At 48.3% G+C, this 22,692-nt stretch overlaps 1 protein-coding gene across 16 annotated transcripts in view; it reads right to left on the bottom strand.

The window, feature by feature from the left end:
* The window catches only part of LOC135255262 (neuron navigator 2-like), a 194,369-nt gene that overhangs the window by 27,141 nt on the left and 144,536 nt on the right, over nt 1-22,692 (bottom strand). For 12 of the 16 annotated variants that reach the window (XM_064336200.1, XM_064336201.1, XM_064336190.1 and 9 more), the window contains 6 exons: nt 20,691-20,813; nt 5,727-5,856; nt 3,676-3,979; nt 2,625-3,297; nt 751-1,194; nt 180-245 (listed from right to left, as the gene is read on the bottom strand). In XM_064336200.1, coding sequence (XP_064192270.1) covers nt 180-245; nt 751-1,194; nt 2,625-3,297; nt 3,676-3,979; nt 5,727-5,856; nt 20,691-20,813 — 1,740 coding nt within the window. The remainder of the gene's footprint in view (nt 1-179; nt 246-750; nt 1,195-2,624; nt 3,298-3,675; nt 3,980-5,726; nt 5,857-20,690; nt 20,814-22,692) is intronic. The other 4 variants (XM_064336197.1, XM_064336198.1, XM_064336199.1 and 1 more) reach the window with 1 other exon arrangement.

Below are 22,692 nucleotides of genomic sequence, written 5' to 3'. Positions count from 1 at the left end.
ATGGAAATAATATTTCACTATCATTCTAAGCACGCTATCTCACCAGCCCTCCCTAAGATGGCTTTCAGGACAAGGCGCAGCTCAGCACATCACGCCACATAACAAGACATACTCAAGCCAGTGGTTTAGCCACAATGATACCAAGCACAGTGCGCACCACACAACACAGACACCTTTACCTGTCCTGCTTCCGAGGTAAGGTATTTCGGCTGAATTTAGGACTAGCAGAGGGGGAAGACAGGGGACTGTGGGGTAAGGGTTAATAAAACAGAGATAGAATTAGAAAACAGGGTAAGGAGAAGGAGAGCTCACTCAACAAGTAAGACCAACACAAAAACACCATTGGATGCTCCTGCAAAATACAGGGAGTATTGTATACTCAGCTCCATCACTGTTGTCATCTACCAATGGCCCAATGTGTGAAACTTTGCACAAGACAAGAATCGGGACACTGACATCATTCTAATAAAATGACGTTGTTTTATTTCAGTATGCCAACTGTATTATACTGGTTTACTGGGCTGGCATTGAGAAAGGAAGAAAAACAGCTAAAAAAGCAATTTAACATTTTACCATACGAGAAACATCTCCACTTAAATGTACAAGGGCTTCAGTGCCACTATGAGGTTCAAATGGGGCACAGGAGCTGTTTATATGGGCTGATTAGTCATTAGCAGTACCTCACAGCCCTAAATATCACACTACCAATAGCACTGGCAGCACCTCAAACGTGCCCTGTGGTGCCCTCACCTTTCTGATAGGCCGGTCCTGACAAGAAGGGAAAGCGCCTCCTCCTTGCTGGGGCCCTGGTGTCCCAAGCTCCCGCTGCCCAGAGAGATGTCGATGGACTCGCAGCTGGTGTGCAGGCTGCTGACCGACGGGTAGCCCAGGCCCTCCTTGCTGAGGGCGGAGGAGCTGCTGAGGGTGGTGCCCCAGGTCAGGCTGTTGGTGGGGGCGGAGTAGGCCGAGCCAGGGCTGGAGGCCAGCGAGGAGAGGGCCGGCTCTCCCACTCCACCCACCCGGGCACCGTACAGGGGGCTGCTGCCCCCACTGCTCAGTGCCGTGCCGCTCGAGGGCGAGTCCAGCGCCCCCTGCTGGCCCAGGGTGGCGTGGGGGTTAGAGATGACCGTGGAGTTCTTCATGTTCTCTGCCGTGGTGACTGGAGCCTGCTTGCTGGGCTTGCCCCCAAAGAGCCTTACACAATAAAGAGAGAAGAGGGTATGTGAGAGAGAGAGAGAGAGAGAGAGAGAGAGAGAGAGAGAGAGAGAGAGAGAATGAATCACTTGTGCAGAGAGAGAGTGCTGCACTGCAAGCACAGGTCATCTAAAGGCAATGTGAGGAAAAAGCACAATGTTTTCACACATAATATTCATCATTGCTGTGTCAACACTGCCGGCTATTCAAACAGACCTCAGGTGGATAATAGAGGGGCGGAGCCTTAAGGGACAGACAGAGCCCTGAGCTCACCAGCACAGCACAAACGCAACAGGGAGCAAAAGAAAGCAAATGAGGCTTCCAGTCACTTTATCCACAGGGCCCTGGGATCCATTTAAGACATTAACATTGAATCCTTCTCTGCAACTCAATGCCACAGTTAAATGATGAATACTGATGGCAGATCTCATTTTCACTTTCCTGTGTGTCACATTAACTGCATTTCCATTGTTCTTTAGGGGCAAAAGTGCAGTGACCCCAGTAATGTCAAGACAAAACAAAACAGAAAAAAGAAAAACAAATTAAAAACTAACATCAAAAGTACAAATGATAAAATAAGCTATGTACTTTTCTCATGACTTCATCCAACCTGTGCAATAACTGAAAACGACCCCAAAACAATCCATTCACCAGTCAGACCAAATAAAAACATTTCTCTTTTGGTCTGCATCAACTCAGGGACCTCTGAATTAATCGGACTGGACTGTTCCAAGCGGCCCGAGGGAGGAGGGGGGGCACAGAAGTGGTCTGATGATAGGGGCAGCCTTTCATCTTCCAAGAGATTAATGTGAATGCTAGCAAGGCCACTCACAGGCAAAGTAAGACTCTAACAAGGATGTCGTAATGATACGATAACCTTGAGCGACTGATGTGTTGGGGTTAGGAACTGCTTTACTTTAATCTAAGATTACTTTTCAGACAGGCGTTGCTCTGCCCAACGCATTTACAGACTGATGTGCTGAGCTGGCAGGCACAGAGCAGAGAAGGCTTTGATTGTTCCCTGGTGATTTTAAGGGCGTGAACCCTAAAACCTAAAACCTGCATCTGCCTTCATACTCAAAAAATTAAGCCAGTGTTATTTTTTTGCCCTCTGCATTGTTCACAAGTATACAACAACCCAAATTTGGTTTGAATGCAGTCAGTGTGAGCGGCAGTTTTCCCTTGTTCTCCCGTTTTTTGCCAATGCTTTTTCCTGATTTGCCTGAAGTAGTGTTTTCTCTAACCAGACTGTCTTACCAATGCGGGACTTCCCGCCATTTTACCTAAAATATTTTCTTAAATAAATGTAACCACCATGATGTAAATGAACATTGTACACAGGTGCCGTGGACTTGAATGAAGGGACGTTAGGCACAGCAATGCAGGACGGCTGATGCTTTGTGCTAGTGAGGAGCGGATTGGGTAGCTACCTGCGCAGGGTTGGGGACGACACATCGGCGTACTTGCTTCCTTGTTGCCTCCCTCCCTGGGGCACCAGGCCCCCTCCACTTTGGGACGTGGGGCTTGCCTTGATGGAGCCGCAGGGCATCACCACCTCTGCATCCGAGGACACACCCTTCTCGCGGTCCGTCTGATTGGCTGAACACAGGGGGTTCCCACCGGCGGCCTTGGCGGGTTCGCGGGCTCTGGGCCCAGGGAGCGCGGCGGCCTTGCTGCTGAGGTTGGACTCGATGCTGCTGGTGGAGGAGCGGTTGCCGTTGCGGGCGCCATTGCGGCTGGGGCGGGGCAGGCTCCGGTACTGCAGGTTGGCGCGGGCGCTGACGGGCAGGTAGCCATCGTCCTGGGCCTGCTGGCCGTCCCTGCGGCCCGAGGAGCGCCCTCCGATGAGGCCGGAGGATTTGGGGATCTTGCCCAGGGTGGCCGAGCCGCTGGTGATGGTGGCCCCGCTGGCCGTGATGAAGGTCATGCCGGACCCCTGCTTCTTGAAGCCGAAGGTGTTGGTCGGGGTGCGAGATGTGCTCGAGGGGGGCTTCTTGGCCTCGTCCCCGCTGCTCCGCCCAGCGTCCGAGGGCGAGCGCTGGATGCCGCTGGACCTGGGCGAGAGCCGGCCCTTCTCCGACACCTTGGCGTCATCCGTTTTACCTGCGCACCCGCAAAGCAGCAATAATGCTTCATCAACCACATAGCACAACCGCATCATTTACAGTAAACTGTGCATCACAGTGCCACAGTTCCTTATGAGCTGTCCTAACATGTCTGAACTCAGAGCTCGATCCGCCTCCAGCTTCAGAAGTGTGAGTCTGCACACTGTGACACATAACCCAGACACCACATTATCTCCAGTAACCTGATCTCACTTCTTGACAGACTGTTCAGCATTTGGCTTTTTTCCCCCCTCTTACTTTCCCATGGCCCAGTGAATGTATTAATAGTTAAAACAAGGAGGAGGAGGAGGAAACAAAGGGGGAGATGTCGGTTTGCAGCGGCAGACACAACAGGCACCGGCGTGTCTGTACGTACCGGTCCCGTGAGTCTTGACTCCGCTGGAGACCGCCGGCGCTGTCGTCTTGGTGCGGGGCGCGGTGATGCCCACCTGGGCGGTCATGCCCCGCCTCCAGGAGCCGGTCTGGGAGATGGCGGGGGCCGGCCGGCCGCAGGGGCTCTTGTCCGACTCGTCCGAGACGTCCGAGGGGTTGCGCCGCCACTTGGAGCCGGGCTCCATCCTGACCCCGCTGTCAGAGCCCCCGTCCGACCTGCGCACCTCGTCGCTGGACCACATGACGGCGCGGTCCACGGACGAGTGCTTCTCCGCGTCTGTCTGGTGCTGTGGGGAACAAACGCAAGGCGTGGCAGCACTGTGTCTGGTCTGCAGAGAGATGTAGTGTTGAATCATTCTCTCGCTTCTACACTTCCCTGCAGCTTGCCTGTTTGCTGGGTGAGTATTTTCCTCACACCACCTGAGCCTGCTACAATGGCAGTCTCATGGGGACTAGGTGCCACACCTGGCCCACACCATTCACAATGCTGAATCACAGCTAAACATTAATTTGAAAATGAAAGCATTTGCTCTCCTGACTAGTTTTTGGAGTTGATGAGAGAATATTCAGTCAAAACTATAAAGCAACAAATGTGAATAAAAGGCATCGCAGGAGTTAATAATTGCTTAGTTTGAAGGTGACCAAAGGTTGTACTGACAAAGACTTCTGCCTTTCTAACATGCCAAACTGCTATGAAAACTACAAGTAAAATGTTTTTTTCAAGGAAATATCCAAAAATATTTTGTTATTCTCTCCAACTGTGGACAGTTTTAAAAAAGAAATGCATTTTCAATGTCCCTTGCAAGAAAATCTCACAAAGATAAACATACGAATACTGGACCCTGACCTTGTGCCCTGAGGCAAAGCATTGGACATAAATTCCAGGAGCTAAGACGGTCTGCCCAGTGTCTTAGATTGCACATCTCACAGCTGTAAACGTCCTCAGCTTCTCACAAGTTCTCAGAAGCATTAGGGCAAATTTCAACGACGACCCCTCTCCGGCTTTGAAACTTTGAAATATACTTGCAGTACAGGTACATTTGGTCACCATATGCTGCTTCACATGCCTGAATCATGTAACACAGAGTCCTGTCTCCTCCTGGAAGTTCACGTCTCCCTAAAACTCATTCTCTTCTTCTGTTTTCAAAGGCTGTACTCAGCAGTCAGAACTGGCCAAAGACTACCTAATCAGAAAAGGGTTACAGTTAACCCAATTAAAACTTTTAAACAATGAAATCCATTTCTATTTCTAGGCAGTGGTGGTTTATAATACTGTGCATCTGTGGGCTTTGCTCTTAATGACAAACAGAAATACTCTCACAACAGGGATCCCTCTCTCCCCCAATCTGATTTGCCATCATCCCAGCTGAAGATGTGGAAGCAAAAAAAAAGCCCTTATATGGAGTTGTGTGAGAAGTGCATGTTCTTCGTGGTCTCAGCCCGTACGCAGTATTGTTATCAGAACATGGCTATCCTGGGAATGATCAGGACTGAAGCAGCCAAGGCAAATTACACCAGGGCGCTGAGATTAAACAACACCGGCGCAGACCAACCTGCCCTCTGATCCCTGATATGAAACTGAGTTTTGGCCAATTCGGTGCCTGATACAGTCAAGACTGCAATTCATTCCCCATCATTTCAATGATGACATCAATGGCAGAACGTGCCAAAGAATCTTAAAAATGTAAACTTGGGCTTAAATTCATTAGAGTTAAAGTTCAGGACAAAGCAAGCTTACAGACCACAGAAAAAGGAAGCAGGTAGCAGTTTATTCCCTGCTGCTCCCAGTAATGCGGTTGGCCCATAAACCAGCTGTACAATTAATTAAGTTCATTTACAGGGCCAAATTGCAACCATCTCTTTAACTGTGTACAAGGGGATCAACAGACCTCAGCATACCGGGACCTTTAGAAACTAATTTTCACAGTGGTGTGGGCTCAGTGGTATGCCTCAGTTCTGTTCACCATTTCCAACTGGGAGACTGCAGGATCTCAAAGGCCTTCATTTGGACTGCAGTCGCCAATGCAAGCTCACCTGTACGTCTACGCCCTTTCGGGGGGTGGCTGGTGTGTTGGCGTAGGAGCTGATGGAGGAGCTGGTGTTGATGTCATCTGTGTCAATTGTGTCGCTGATACCACTACTGACCGAGCTGCTGTCGTCCCAACTGCAGGAGGAGAGAGGGAGCATGTTCAAAACACCATTTAAACCACACTGGATATTATCAGCTCGGCTGATGGGGTTTGGAGATGGGGAGTATTATGATTTGCATTATCCCCATGTCAATGAGGTTCTGCATGTCTCCCTTGTATGAACTCCCCTCATAATTAGCTCCATGTTTGCCATAGAGACCCATGTGCTTGGTTAGTGTCCAGTTTCCCGCACCACAGTATCTATCGCACACCATCTCTGAGTGTATGTCACCATTCAATCACGTTCACAGGATATGAATACGGTCCATCCCACTCTGGCACAGTGGGCCAGGAAGTACAGGAAGAGCCACCTTCACTGCAATGTTGCCCATCTCACAAAAGGCTGCAGGGCAAGAACTACAGATATTACGATTCAAATAAATTGTGTGCCTTTGGCCAGATAGTTAGCAGCAGCAAACTGGGGAAGGTGTACCTGCATGCTATGTGACCTACATGGGCAAACTGAGCCCATGGTAAAAATTGCAACCTGATTAGGCTGATTCTGGCCGAGGCCCTGTCACTCCAATTGAGTCTGCCATACCCTGGCTGTCAACCTGTCCTCCCATTACAATTCCAACCAGAATCCCAAAGGTTTTCCCATTGTATACGCTTGTATGTGCTACAACACTTGCCATCACAATTGATAATTAATGTTATGACCAAGACAAGAGAAAAATAAAAAATTTTAAACAGTACACATCTGCCACAAGTCCACAACATGCACAGAATTGAAGAGGCCAACCCATAACGGCCTGTGATATCAAAGTACCTGTGATACCAAGTCAACATGAGAAGAAAACCACCCAACTCTGTTGTGCATCTTTGGCGTGGACATGACATGATGTTCGGTGGCATCCGGAACATCCCTGCGGCTGAAAGTACACTCACACCAGATGAGTGATGGCCTGTAAGCACCGTCCCTTCCCAAGGAAAAAAAAATCGGTCTCTGGAAATGTAACAGGCCTCTGTGACTATAGAGCAGAATCTCTTTAATGTGATTCGTGAACTAAAGCGTAAAGTGAACTCTGGGACAGAGCGCCTGAAGTCCATCACTCGGGGCCCAAGCCAATGGGCCGCTCCTGACAGGCCGCGGTAAACAAGGGCTGAGCTGTTCATCCTTCAAGCGCGTTAATGAAGACCACTCATCACTCTGACAGCGCGAGCAGCGAGATGCCGCTCTGCACGGGCCAAGGGGGGGTTCTGAGCTTGCCTGCAGGTCGAGTGGTGTAAAACCAGCGGGTGCGACTGTGGATTGCCTTGTGCACGTTTCTATATGAAACCAGCTTACTCTGGGCGGGGATTAGAGCCGAGCGCCGTGGTAACCAGCCGAGTGACAGGGTAGGTCTGACTCCCGCAGGAGCCCCCAGAAAAAAAAGGGCCGCAGCTGGTCCGGCAAATGAGCAGTGAGGAAGATGGAGAGGGAGGACATGGGAGGTATCGTCCTGACAAAGAGGCATGCCAACCTGGAATGTTCCAACTAAGGGTCGAAGGGGGGCTCATTAGGGGGGTTTTCTTGGCAGTGTTTGCTGATCCCAGTGCCTACCCATTTCCCTGCCAATGAGAATTCACTGATAGAACAGTGTTCCTCAGACCTCGGTGAACAATCCATCTTTTTACGGTAGCCATGGAAAACAAGGGGAACAGTGGCAGGGGACAGACAGGGTGGCTGAGTGTGAATTTTCCACACAGAAAAGAACACCCCAATGTCTCTGGCAGGGCTTTCATTATTATTATAAACCCATACAGGCTCCCAAATCTAATCACTGAAACTCCTTTTGCCAGTTTGTTCACACGGCTTCTTAACAAACATACAGTCAAACTATAGTCAATCCTTGCTGAAAACACCAGTATAGCACAAAACAAGCAATGACTCAGAACAGTGCCAGGAAGTATATTTACAGTAATCCTGAGTCACGATGATAAAAAAACAAACCTAAAAATGACATTACATTACTGCCACTTAGCAGACACTCTTACCCAGAGTTATTTTCACTGTTTTACATTTATACAGCTGTATATACTGAAGCAACTCTCCATTAAGTACCTTGTGAACAGTGTACAGTGGTAGTGTTCAACATAGGAATTAAATTTGCAACCTCTGGGTTATAAGCCCAGTTCTATAACCACTGCACTGTCACTGATGAAAATGATCAGTACACAGCTGCTGAAACTATAGATTTTATAACTTAACCCATGAGTGCAAATTATGCATTTCTTGCCACTCTACCCATAAAATTTTTCACTGCCCCCAAGAAATGAAACCCCCTTTGGGCCTGCTGTAAACGTGCGTCTCCAGGCCTCGCTGCGTGTTCTTTGTTCTCTGTGTGAAGTGCAGTGGAGGGTAAGCAGCACTGTGAGCGATGAGGAGAAAGCCCCGGAGTCTGCATAATTAACAGCAGCAGCAGCCATTTTGCACCAGGGACCAGAGACAAGCTTGGTATGGCTTGGTAACTGCAAGCGAGGGGGGGTGGTGGTGGGCCCTGAACCCTGCAGACTGAATGAGCCAGCACTGAACATGTCTGTCGGGGGTTGTGGGGGATGAAAGCCTCGCACATGAATGACATCATGTACTTCCTTCTCTTCTTCACAGTTTAAAGGGGGGGGGGGGGGCTGCAATTACAAGGGGGTTTTCTCTCCTTCATAGATGAAAACATGACCTCTGGGGATGTTGGGTGGGAGGCGTGGGCCTCAGAAACAAGCCCCCTGTCCTGAAGTTTGGAACCTGCCAGCGAGAGGTAAATGAACAGGAAGGGCATTGGGCAACCTTGTTAACAGGGTTTTAAAGAGGACAGAGGAAGGTTTTGAGCCTGTCTGTGGAATTGTGTTTGTGTGGCAGCTCATTAGTTCTGGCACATTCATCATTCATCCAGTGACAGACAGGCTGTTGTCAAGAAGCTGTCTGAGTAACAAGTTTCATGTAAAAAAAACAAATAAGAACAAACAAAAAAAAAACACTGTAGATTCCTTTATAAATCCTTTGTTGTACCAAGTGTAATGCTAAAATAATCCTTGAAGTCATCTTAACTTCAAATTGAAATGGCAATTTATATCTGCACAAGCATTTTACTGTGTTGGTGCTTAAGAGCCACAGAACATGGTTATTGTTACTGAGTGCCTGGTAGCCGAAGTGAGGCAGACACTCTGGCAGTATGACAGCCTGAGATTAAGAGAGAAATTTATCAGCCTCAGGCACAGTTTCAACTCTCTTTAAAGTCTATCTGCAAAACCGTGCACGAAGTACTGCTTTGATTGACTCAAAGCATCACTCAGATCGAGTACAAAGGCTCACAAGTAACAAAATGTTGAAAATTAAAGACACGCAAGACAAACAAAAAAAACCTGTCGGCAAACAAAAAAAGTCTGCCCCTTCGGCAAATTAAAATAACATGCATTCACAAAACAGCGAATACTTAAGAGTGTATTTCATAAAATTTGTCAGACAGCACAGCGGATTTCACTCTCGAAGGCACAAATGTAGGACATGTCCCTAACAATGTGATTCACAAGATAAAGCAGAGGAGAAAAGAACGAATAAGGTGCCTGAGAGTGTAACAGAGCCCAGCGCTGTTCACCATTAGCTCTCCTCAAATCCTCAAAGGACCCCTCCTCCCCCCCCGCCTCTCTCACCTGGGCGCGCGGGCTAGCCACGGCTCCCCTCGGCGCAAGGTTTCCAGGAAAGCGCTGGAGCTGGCCCGGGGGGCGGGGAGCTCCATGGGGCCCGCCTCGCCCTCTGCGCGGTGCGGCTTCAGCGCACCGAGCCGGCCATCCCCTCCGCTGCAGCGTCCGCCTCGCACTGAGGGGAGCCGCCGCAAGCGAAGGCTCGTAACGGATCGCCCGCGAGCCCGTAACCCGAGCCCTGCGCGGAGTTAACCTGCGAAGTGCTGGAGCGGCCGCGAGTCAGGGCGCTCTGTGTGATGTGGGGGGCGGGGGGGGGAGCCTCTAGCAGCTACCCGATCTCCCCCATTAACAGACAACAGGAAGCTAATTAGAGTGCGTTGGATTCAACGCGCGTTCACAAAAGGCTCCGGAGTTGGCATAAACCGCGAGGTAAAATAAATATCCGGCAGGTTCTGAAGGGACGCGCTGAGCTGGATTCACCTCAGCGCCGCTGACGCAGGCCAAGCCTTCGCGCGGCCCCGCCGTTCGCAGGTGGAGATTCTGCCGATAGAGCCGCTTGCATCGTCGCGCCAGCTGAGGCTCGGTTCGCTGCGGGGGAGAACAAAGAGTAGTCCCTCTCCGGCACACTGATAAAGAGCTCTACGAGGCAACTGGATAATCCAGTTTGATACCGCGGAGGAGCGAGCGCGGAGGAGTTCAAAAGAACCGCTTACATTAATTGTGCCGGCTGGAAAGGGGGTCTTGCGGGTGCGCTCAAGGATATTTGTTAAGTCAACAGGGCCGCAGTAAAGTGAGCGAGCGCGCTCCCTTAACCAATCCAATTTGTACATTCCAGGAAAGCCTGTTTTCCCTCGCCATCTTGCCTAAAGAGGATTTTTTCGGGGTCAGAGCACGGGGTCAAGCGCTGTTGTTATTTAAAGGAAAGGAGCGTACGTACCGATGGGAATTACTCCAGAAAGATAAACCTCCGAGAGCCAAGCAGTCTTCCCAACTGCACCCTCATGAAAACTCACTTTTCTCCGCTTGCTTTTCTGTACTTCACCCTCAAGCCTCTGCTGCAGCGGTCTGACGAACCGTGACATCGTATGTACACGTTTCCAATCGGACGAAACAAGAACAAAATCAAAAGACATCCTTCCTATTGCATTGCATCTTCCCTTTCTTAAAGGGCTAAAATCTACAAGTTACATTTTCTATTTAGTGGAAACTTTAAAGAAGCTAGCGTTTCCACAGTGTGACTTCACACCTCAATGAAAGGAAAGCATCCATGTGCCTCAACATTGTTTGGTACAGATTCCTTTTTTCTTCAGTCCCCTCAGAATGTAAATACACAGTGATCTCTCTCACACAGCTGCCAAGGCACTCTGAGCACCTCTTTTGTTCAGCTGGAGTCCTTATCCATATTTAGTGGGATGGCTGGATGAACAGATGATAATGATCCCACTGCTGTCTCTAGTCTGTCTCCAACTCTATAGAAACAAACACACACACACATACAGACACGAACACACGGACGAACGGACACAAATGCGGACACACACACACACACACACACACACACAGATGTGCACACGTGCATGCATTCTCCCACATAACATGACTTTGTACTAGAGGGAGATTTGGGCAATAACACCATACCTCCCTGTCCCAAAATACTCATTACCTCTGTGACAGAAAGCAAGCTCTTCAGAAGGACTTCCTACACATTAGAATAGCCACCAACAGCAGTGTTGACATCCGGTAAAATAAGGCCACCTCACAAATTTTCTCCAGCATGATGCCTGCAAGCTTTAATTAGGGGTGGCATGTACAATCTAAGCCCCTTCCACACATGAAACCCACAACATGCTGTGTTCAATTATCTGGGTTAGCTAGCGTATCTCCCCGTTCACACATAGGTCTCCTACATAAGAAAAATTCAGTGTCTGTTCACACATGACATGACCGTTTTGGATATATCGGGCAAGGCAGGATATCCACCCTCCAAAATAATGTAGGACAAATGTTAACAGTATGTCTTCAAAACAGCCAGCTATTTCACTGAATAATAACTTTAGCAGCAATGTAATTCCTACCAACACAACATGACAAAGCTAAATAGCCATCTACGTATATCTGCCATTGATACGTGGTGCTGACCAGTTTGCTACATTGGATAAAAAAAGCAACTTGAAACTGGATGAGTCACAGATGTTTACCAGGGAGAAGTATTGCATAGCACACAAGCCATTTTGTAATGGTGTCCTTACAATAGACAAAGCCATGTCAATCAAGGACAGCGATGCCATTTACCACATTCCAAACTATAAATGTCAAAGTTCCATCACAAAATTGCACAATGCAGCTCCAATATCTTCTACGTGCAAAGTCTCATATTTTGCTGAGAGTCTGCCACTCAATATTTATTATATAAATTGTGCCATGAAGAAAAGATCTTGCGAAAGAAAGTTGTAACCTTTAATGTGCTTTATCCGGATACATTTACGGGTTAAGGTGCATGTGTCGACTAACCAAAAAATTCTCCATCATAGGACATTTCAAGCAGTACTTTGGTTGTTATGCTATTCTCAAGAACACTGCTGCCAAACCCTGCTCCTGATGATCTACCATCCTGTTGGTTTTCCTTTCAATCCTAATTTGGCACACCTGACTCTACTAATTAGCAGCTCAATGAGATCTCCAGCAGTTGAATCAGGCGTGATTTGTCAGGGCTGGAGTAAAAGCATACATCACGGTAGATATCCAGGGCAGAGTTAGGCAGCCCTGCTCTAGGTTTTTCACAGCAATTGATCTGAAGGCAGCTGGGACTCTTTTCTGAAGTCTGTTGAGCAAAACAGCAAATCATTTGATAATCGAATCATACAAAATATAGAGAAAGAACGAACAGTTCATTTTAAGGCAATATCCAATATAATAAATGCGGCGGTCTACCAGAAATGAGCGAATCCTATTTAGATTCTGCAGAACCGCCAGAAACACAGACGAAACTTACCAGCAATATAGACGGTGTGAGACCAGATGCTTTCAAGTGCAAGCAGGGATGTCGCATGAAGCTTTAAATTTAGAGGACTGTGAGGGTTCTGTACGCATTTCTAAGCGTGACACAGGCAGTGTGCAGGGAGATCAGCCTGCAGGGCTTGGACAAGGGCAGTGCATTCCAGCCCAGGCGTCCAAGCCCTGTGGTGCGTAATGACACAGCTGTCTGAAGCCCAGAGAAATGACAGGGTCAGAGTGTCAGGAATTCAAGCACAACACATCTCTAAAAATTTCAGGTTCTCTTCGTATGTGGAGAGCACTGCGCTTTGGAGAGGTAAGAGACTGGAACTTTCTATAAACACTCCAAGGTGCAACTCTGCCCCGAGGATGCTGAGTAAAAGAAAATACTACGCAAAAGAGGTCAACATGTTTGTTTCTTCAGTTCGTTAGTCAAAAAGCATAACTCACGATTTTGAAACGATGTACAATGCCATCTTTAGAATTTGTTTTTCCTATTTGACTTTTTTTAACAGGGTCAGTGGATTTGTGGTTCACTTTCTTGGAACAGCCATGTTCTGGCAGCGGTTAGCAAACACGCAAACCCAAAACAACTGTGGATTCCTGTTCTTGGACCCCTGAGGAACGGTGCTTTGAGGCTCCCTGTGAAAGGAGGCGGGGCTCAGCGCTGAGACTGAGGTGGAGCCGGAGGGAGCCTTGCTCTGAGATTGCAGGGCTGCAGGATCAGGATTGGGAGCCAGACGGACCCTGCCAAGTGCACTGAGCGTGCTCATGGCTCATGGATGAGACCCCTCATCCAAGGTAAAACCCACTGTTAGCTAGGCCAACAGACTGGTGGGCCAGAAGTTCACCGGGTCGAACCAGCCCTCTGGCAGAGGAAAGCCTTGCTCTCTGCTCCACAGTCTCTGTCAAAGCAAAGGATCTCTTACACACTGATAACTCAAATGCTCTGCCTGTCACACGCTTTTACCCTTCAAAGTTCGGCAGGTGACAATCCCTACAACAAGCTCCAGAGTCACTCAAACCACAGGTGCACACATACAGGTATTCTTCTCCATACACACGCAAACAAACAAATGCATGCACCCGTACATTTGCCCACACACCATATGAACACGTTTCTTAGCATGAAGATTCACAAGCATGCACATACAAAAAGCCTTAATTGGCTAACTAAGCTAATTAGAATTAGCTATTTAGATTAATCACCTAACGTTAGCTGTGTGATAGTGATGTGCATTACGTCTGAAGCTGGGAATCAATTCCAGAACCAGCCCACACCTTTGGAACCCAGGTAAGAGAATTGGATCTGGTTCCAAATTAACTCACAATTTCCACAAGCACTCCACGCTGCATCTCAGAAAATCAGACACTAAGTTTGTATTTACACATACAAAAATGCAACCAGTTTTATTTAACCAGTTTTTATTTTGTTTGCATTATATTTATTTATGGTAAAAAGCTATGTTATAAGCAAATTAAACCACTGCAACCAGCACGCATGCACACAAACGCATGCATGCACACACACACACACACACACACACACACACAAATGTAGCAGGTATTTTTCACAAATATATTTTCCCTCCGGGCACGGTGTTCCACACTGAGAACAAGAGCAGATCAGGTCACTCATCTCCCCAGTGCCAGTCTACTGAATTCAGCTTCATTAGCATATGAATACGCGGCTGGGTGTAATGCCACTTCAGCATAATTAAGTTCATTGTTGGGGCGTGGGCTAATGACAATTTAGGGTGTGAAACACTTCCAATCAAACACTTGTGTAACCCTTGTAGTAACACGCATTATAATTACACATTAATCTAGGAAATGGGGGGGAGGTGTAGAACAGGCTCAATCTCTTTACATCTTCCAGCATACTCTTTAACCAAGAATAAACAACGAAACTGGTATATGAAGCAAAACGTTCTCTTCAAATGATACTTGAATAGAGAAATAGTGGCAGAACACAAATCAAGTAGGTTATGTGAATCATTTTACATTCATAATTTAATTGCAAGGTAAGATAAATATCAATCCACCGTGCACATCTTTCATGTACCATGTGAATCTACAGCTTCTGTTCTACTTACCTACACAGAAGAGACAGGATTTAGAGATTTAACTCACATTCTAGCAAGAAGTATAGAACACCCCTTTTTTCATCAACGTCGGAGAAGGGATCAAACATGGCCAATTTCCCCATTCTCCCCTCTGCCCGTCACCACCCCAGAGTAAAGAGGGCAGGGTGGAGCTACGCTTCTAAATCCCCTTCAGAACTGAAGTCCCACAGCAGTGTTCACCAGACTAGAAACAAACCAGGCGGGAGCGTTCAGCAGGCAGACGGCTAATTCCAGCTCTCCTTCCCAACGTATTAGTGCTCTGCATGAGAGTACACAGGAGAGTTGCACTATGATGGTAACAAATTATTCTCCAAATACCTAACATTCTATTTTTAAGGTTTAAACTCCAAGCATTTCTAAAACTCCCTCCCAGCCCATTTGCAGCAAGGACGGGGGAATGGGGGGAAAAAAAGTATAAACACCAGGTCCCAAAACTCCCACAGCGTCTCGTTCAACATCCCTTAACCGTCAAATAATTTGACTAATTTTTATCTACACATCACACTGAATGACCCATGTTCTATTCCATTATTTTTCCCACTGAGACCAACTCTCAACACAGTTCATTTCAAGAGGTCTGAAGTACAAGCTTATTCATGGTCAGATTCTAATTGGCTCCCTAGTTCTTGGGCTGCCAAATGGGGTCACGCAATACTTAAGCTGACCGGCACAATTAGAGCACAGCTCAGTCTTACGTTTATTACAGTACAGTAGACATGGACATCAATACTCCACAGCAGAACCTGAAGCTACAACAGTAGTTCTTACAGAATGAACGGACTGAGCCCCACAGCCACATCCGGCGAGTAAGAGGATAGCTTTGCTGCTCAATTGTCTAGCAACAAAACAGAAACAAATGTAACTTCACGCCAGGCACGAAACACAGTGCAGCGTGACACAGTGGCTCTCTCTTCAACCACAGCCACTTTCACCCACGTCCTGAAGGGACACCCCCCCCTAGGTGTAACCCGAGACCGAGTCAGCCCTGCTCCTATTCAGCAGGTACCATTGAGCGGTGTGAATGGGAAATCACAGACAGAGACACCGGTTACAGCCTGGCGTGCAACACCTGGACCGCGGCACAATCGGAGCCTCGGACAAAGGAGGAGGAGACGCAGAGGGAAGACGGAGCTGCTCGGGGCTCCTCCTTACCTGTGCTCTGGGCGAGGCCGGGCGTGTGGATATTAGGGCCAGGACAGGTGCGGCGGTATCTACGGCCGCGTACGTTGCCTGCTAAATGCTAAAGCTCGGGCGCCGGCTCTCCAGCCCACCCTCCTCTCTCTCCTGCTCGCGCTCAGAGCGGAATGCTAACGGCGGACTCCTCGCACGGCCGAGCGCTCGTCTCGCAGAAGGTGCTTTCCGCGCCGTACGGGGAGGGTTCCTGAGCGGGGGCTGAAGGGCTCTCCGTCTCTCGGTCCCGCGCCCCGTCTCTCGAGGACTCGGGGACCCGGGAGACGCTCGAACGACAGCTAGCAGCCCCCTCCCACCTCCCCCCCCCCCCCCTTTGAACTCTGCTTGGGTTCCAGTTTGAACAGACTGCCAAGGAGCGCCTCCCTAAAAATACGCAGCCGTTTTAAAACCCATTGTTCCCCTGGCGTGAAGGAAAAATGACGGGTTGTAACCGAGGAGGTAATTGGCAGTTGAAGTAGCTAAAGAAGGGCTTTCCAAACGCGGCGGGGGAGGAGAGGATGCAGCGAAGATCGGCCCTCCCTCGTCGACCCTCCGGCTACTCGGGGCCGAACCACGTGTCCCAACCCACAGCCGAGGGCCCCGTGAAGGGCCCCCCGTGAAGGCCCATCCTTCTGCAGACCAGACCTCGCTCTCTTCACCCGCAGAGGGGGGGGCGAGCGTGATCGCGTGTCGCCGTCTGTTACGGCCGCTTCCCATTTTAACGGCGGGCAGCGCTGCCGGGCCTCGAGGACCCCATTCTCGCCACGCCCGCTGGGGGCGAGCTCTCCATTCAAGCCCTTGGCTTTGTTCGCTGTCTTACACCAGGAAGGGTCAGAGCGCGCGGGCTATTCGTTAGCAGGTGTTGGGCCGGCTGCGACCGGGGCTTGGGCTTCACGCCGGGCTTTGTTCCCCGCCCCGGCGGATGATGGCGAGGTTTCATCACGTACCCTGCTGGTAGCGCACCACCACCTGCAAATAAATCACCTCCTCGCTGCCAGCCAGACAGCATTCTCACAGCGTGGTTCCGCCGTACAGGCTTCTTATTTAAATGCAAAACGACACGAAAACTAAATGCAGAAAAACCACAAATAACCCTGACGCTGGAAAATCTAATCTGCGGCAATGAGATGCATTAGCTGTATGAAATGAGTATTGTACTTTATCGAACCTGTGTTTTGTAGTTGTTCCAATGACCATGATATGGACTTTTGTACATCGCTTTGGATTACATTACATTACATTACATTCATTTGGCAGACGCTTTTATCCAAAGCGAAGTACAAAAAAAGTACATAAAAGCGTCTGCTAAATAAATGTAAATGCATTATCCTATGTAATTACCAGAAGCCATTATGGATATTACTGATATCAAAAGGTATTACCCGATACAAAAAGAAAACATGGTATATTAGCCTTGGTTTAAAAATGACCGCTTGCAGGCATTCTACACCAGTACCTTTAATCTATAACATGTCACACGTTCTTCCTGTTCATCCATTGTTCCAAAGACATTCCAGTTACATTACCGCATAATACGGCACGACAACAGGCAGCTCATTGCAATTAAGCGACAGACAGGACCGCACAGCACAGCAGGAGTCAGAAGAAGACGAAATCGGTCCATTCTCAGGAGCGACTGATTCATATCCCTAGGAGGGCTGATGGGGGATAAACTGTAGATTGTCAGTCGTAATGCATATAAAACCAGAATTAAGCCCTGTACAGTTTCTGCACCTGGGGCCTCTCTTTCTCAAACGCACCACCAGCTGCCGTGCCTCAATGTCTGCAAAACAAGCCGCTCATAGCGCTGGTCCTTCATCAATTTGGCTTTCAGATAAACAGAGAACAGAGACGACACTCTCATCAAAGGTGTAAGAAAAACGTTCTGAGAACCGTAAAAACATTTTACAAATGATTTCACTGCACACATACATAAGTAGTGAGTTCACCCCACAGTGGGGTCCATTTAATTGGTTACAGGCACATTTTCCACATAAACCTCCATGTATCATGATTATTTAACTCTTTATTTTCACAGACACATACAGAACCTCCTCCATTATAAAAAAGTTTTTTTTTTTTAAACCCAGCAACGTAGCCGTAGGACAATAAAGAAAGTCCCAAATGTTTTTAAAAGTATATATAAAGCGTGGGTTCCCCCCACTTTCCTCCTGCCCAGATTTCTAGTGAAGGACACAGAGCCAGCCAACACCTGTCTCTGGAGGCCCTGGGGTCCAGCAAGTGGGACAAGCTGGAGGAAGCTGGGACTGCTGTCTGGGCAGAGGGATGTGTGAGCAGACAGGTGGGCTATCACGGGGGGGGGGGCGAGACACGGTCGGATGCATCAGCAGGAGCGAGGATCCCCCCAGGGCACTATTTAATGGCTCCGAAAAATGGGGGAGAAATTCTCAAATGCCTACATTACCGAGGGGAAAGCATACACACAGACGCGCTTCCACAGTCAAACCAAGCTTATTCTACCATGAAGGTTCTGTTATCTTTGCTTCAAGCGGATGTAATCCTCGATGGCCTTTTCTGTCCAGACAGACGGTTTGTAGTGTGAATGCGGTGTGTCAACATCCGCACACAGCTAAAGAGAATCCCCTGCATGGGGGACCAAACGGTGTTTGGATAGCGCGGCTAAATCCGTGGATGCCCCCCCCCCCTTCCTGTGTCTAAGGCAGCGTCTCCAACGACAACGCCAAGAGAAAGAGAAGCCAAACAGCCGGCAGCCTAATAATTATCATACCGCTCGCACAAAGCCCGGCAGAGGCTGCCGTGGAGACGGAGAGCGGAGCCTAAAGCGAGCGCTACACAACACGCGACATCCGGCGGTCCCGCCACTCAAACAAAACAACATGCCTCGGCGGGTTATTCCTGTTGCCACGGCGAAAGCCGCGCCAGCGAAGCCCCCCCGGTCGGGTCGCCGCGGGCCTCCATCGGGACGATTCATTCGGCGAGCGGCGGTTCAGCTCCGGCTCGGACGGCTGCCAGGGAAACGGCGTTCATGATTAACCAGGTTGTTCCCCCTGGCCCCGGCAGACTCTCGCTGTTGGAATCCCCCCCCCCCGCCCCCCCCGATGTTCCACAACACCAGCTTAAGTAAATCTCCGACAGGAGACCTGGGAAGAGCGCACCCTTTGATGGACTTAACCCCCGGGTTCACAGGATCCCTTCCAGGTTTCCCCTTAATGCCACGCACACATCAAACAGAGCACTCGGGAGAGCGCGCGGTCAGCGTGCGCGGTCAGCGTGCGCGGCCTAACGGGTCTTTAAGACGACCGCGGCCGCGTTCGCTGCATCAATAGCGAGACTTTCCGGAAGTCGCCCGTTATGAGAGAAGCCGAGCAGTTGGGTCCAAAGAAAGCACAAGAAGACCGATTTTAGGATCAATTATCCTCGGCTAAATAACAGCGTTGCGCAAGCAGCTTCGGGCTGGCATCTGTCTGCACAGCTCCTTCGCTACGGGAATCGGGCGTGCAGCAAACCAGAGGCGACGTCCAACCGGCGGTAAGCCAGTAAAACAAGGCTGCCACCGTAGGGCTCAGAGACGCAGACGGAAGCTCGCAGGGCTGAAGGCTCGTGAGTGAGAGGGTAAGGCCGGAGAGAAACGCTGGAGCCCGGCCCTGCAGCCGCAGCGGGGGAGCTGAGCCCGCAGCCCGCCTCGCTGTTAGAGCCCCCGCTCATCCGTTAGCCTCGCCGCGTCGGACGGCCCCTCGCCGCCGCGGGGACGGCGCACCTCGTCGAGTCTGCGTTTCATGCTAATGAGGGCTAATGTGCACGACGCCCGTCGCCGAGGGCCTCCTGTGCAAACAAGTACACAGATTCCCAGCATTCCTTTGGGGGTGCCCTCAACCCATCCAATCGCGGCAGCCAGATTCACAGAGCCAAGGGAGAAGCAAACTCCATTTTTTTCCCTTGCTAAAACAGCAAATCCTCTTTGTTGAAATACAGGACGGACGCGTACGGTTGAGCCAAGCTCTTTTCCAAATTTTTAATTAACTCATTAAAATGCAAAAGGGTCTCAGGGAGTAAATATTTCTTGAAATCCTTGCGAATTTGCTTTCGTCTTTATCACATAATTGCTTCTTTTTATCTGGTATCAGTCTAAGCCCCCTTGCCCGAATGCATATTCATTACAAACAGGTACAGAAGACCTCTCTCCCAATTGTAATTTCCATTTATTGGGCTAATAACATGCTGGTATCAGAACACCGGCATTCAGTCCACACAAAGGTGTTTGTGGTGCGCTGGAATACCACAGCTTAAACAAACGGAGAAAGGGAAGGGAGGGGGAAGCAGACACACCTGAGAGTCATGAGTTATGAACCCTCTGCTTCTCCTGCCAACAACACAAACACAAGAGGGGAGGGGAGGGAGAGGGGGAGTCACCACACTCGCCCTCCGAAAAGAATGGAAAAAAAAGGAATTTATGGCTGAAAACAAGAGCCAGACTGTGCACCTGAGCTCATCTCTTACCAGCCGTCCATAGTCCTGAGCGAAACAATCCCTCCGCTTCGGGGTGACGGCACAAAGGAATCTCTGTCTCCGCACAGAGCGGCCTTATACGGCGTTTTTACAAAAATCCAGACGGGATTCCTTCAGCAAACAGCCACAGACAAAGGCCTGCCAGAACTGTTCTGATTAAAGGGGTACAGTAAAAAGCCAGGTGGCCTTATTATTGAAAAGCAGTCCTTTATGTACAGTGGAATCAGCTGCGAGCCCCCAGGGCTAGTCAGACCTGTTTTGCGCGCGCGTCCGTTCACATGCATCGGACGGAAGAGACGCAAAGCCGGCCGGTTTGACCAGGGCACTTTTGGGGTGGGAGGTCAGCCTGTGGCAGAGACTCCACGTGTTGTCTATCTAGCTGGGGATGGCGGTTTGGAAGGCTGTGACCTTACCTGTCGGCGTCCACCTGGCCCGTGGAGGCCTTGCGCTGGAGGGCCTCCCTGACCGACGTCACCCCGTCCGGCAGGCGGTTCAGCCGCCGCGTGTACAGGCTCAGTCCTCCGTCCGTCATGTACCTGCGGGGACAGGCGGTCCAGCTTAAATTAGGCTCCACACAGTGCTTTCCGCACAGACCTGCTGGGTGCAATCATATGCTGTATCAGGCTCATATATTTACAGTAAAGCCCCTTAAAGCACCTTAAGAAGGTCACTGTTATGTGCTGAAAACAAAAATCTAGTCCAATGCTCAAGTAAACACAACAAACTTAAAGACTGCTGAGAACGATGGTATCATTCAGCTGCTTTTCCCAAGCTTTTTGGTCCACCGCAAAATCTAAAATGATACAGCCTTTCAAAATAAATTTAAGGGCAGGAGCTCCGGGCAGTATTCGAGAGAAGTTTTTCTATAATGTTTATTTTTGTCCATTTCAGTTTAATATTAAAACCCCACCACTAGGTAAGAATCGGCCGTTGTTTTAACCAATGAATGGAAAATGAGCACCGAGTGACCCATTTCAATCTAGAAACAAAAGTAAATAAATCTTTCTCGTTTCATACTGGAAGCCAAGCCAATAAAAGCTATTTAAAAATCTGAAATGTAAACCGTGTCCAAAACAAATACATTAAATGTAAGGAAGTTCATAAATCAGTTGACAGCTGACACGTCCCACTGGAGGAGTCAAGACGCTCTCGACTTGTTCCGCATTTATAGGAAAAGATTCATCCTTCATCCGATTCAACCGCTTTCAGCTATTTTAGGATTGTGGCTGTTAGTCTACAGTGAAGTATTATGAAAACATTTTTTTTAATGAATTGTAATTCCACATTTAAAAAATTCCACATTTTCTCTCTGTTAATGTAGGGCAAATCATTTGGGCAAACATTCACTCTTCCGTGTGAAATGAAGGTCTGTGATTTGCTAAACAGAGAGCAAAGAGCCAAGGTCACTTCTGTAGGCACAGAGGCCAGAGACTGCACATGGACCGCAGATGTGCGTGGACAGAAGCCTTTCATGGTTAAACAAACTTTACAAGTCAACACAACTTCATCATAAATATTTACCCGGCTGAGAGAGAGAGAGAGAGAGAGAGAGAGAGAAATATATATATATATATATATATATATAGAGAGAGAGAGAAAGAGAGCGAAAGATACTCATATATATATAAAGAGAGAGAAAGAAAGATTGTATATATATATATATATATACACACAGCACTGTGCAAAAGTCATAGGCACCCTAGATTTTTAAATATGATATATAGTATATATTTGGTCTTAGATGTTTATTTTTTGTTTTCTGCATTAGTATGTCAGTAGAAAAGAGCAAATTTGAGATGAATTTTCCAAAAAATTTAATTTTACAGATACCTTTTTCTATTTTGTTAAATAAAGTAATATTTTAAGTAATAGACTACTTTTCAGATAAAAACTTGATCAAGGGTCTCTGGGATTACCTGGAGAGCCAGAAGCAAGCGAAACAGCCAAAATCTGCAGAAGAACTGTGGCAAATTCTGCAAAATGCTTGGAACAACCTACCAGCCGATTTTCTTATAAAACTGCTGGACAGTGTACCTAAGAGAATTGATGTAGTTTTAAAGGCGAAGGGTGGTCACACCAAACATTGATTTTTGATTTAGTTTTTAAGTATTTACTGCTCTTTATATTATTTTTTCAATATTTATAACCTTTCCATTTCATTATTTTTGAAAGCATCTTAGCTGTACAGCATTTTTTTTACAGGTGCCTAAGACTTTAGCACAGCACTGTATATATATATATATATATATATATATATATATATGAAAAGAGAGAGAGTGCCCAGATCCAACATCCACTCCAGATAATGGCTATCTGAGGCAGATAGAAACATGCTTACTGGTGTCATTAAAGGGGGGGGGGGGTGCTATCCTCTGGAAGCAGAGGCTGTTAGTCAAGGTAGAGCATAGTGTTTCT

The sequence above is a fragment of the Anguilla rostrata genome, chromosome 5 (genome assembly GCF_018555375.3).
Source record: "Anguilla rostrata isolate EN2019 chromosome 5, ASM1855537v3, whole genome shotgun sequence".
Lineage (NCBI taxonomy): Eukaryota > Metazoa > Chordata > Actinopteri > Anguilliformes > Anguillidae > Anguilla > Anguilla rostrata.
This window is presented reverse-complemented; position numbering and strand designations above follow the sequence as displayed.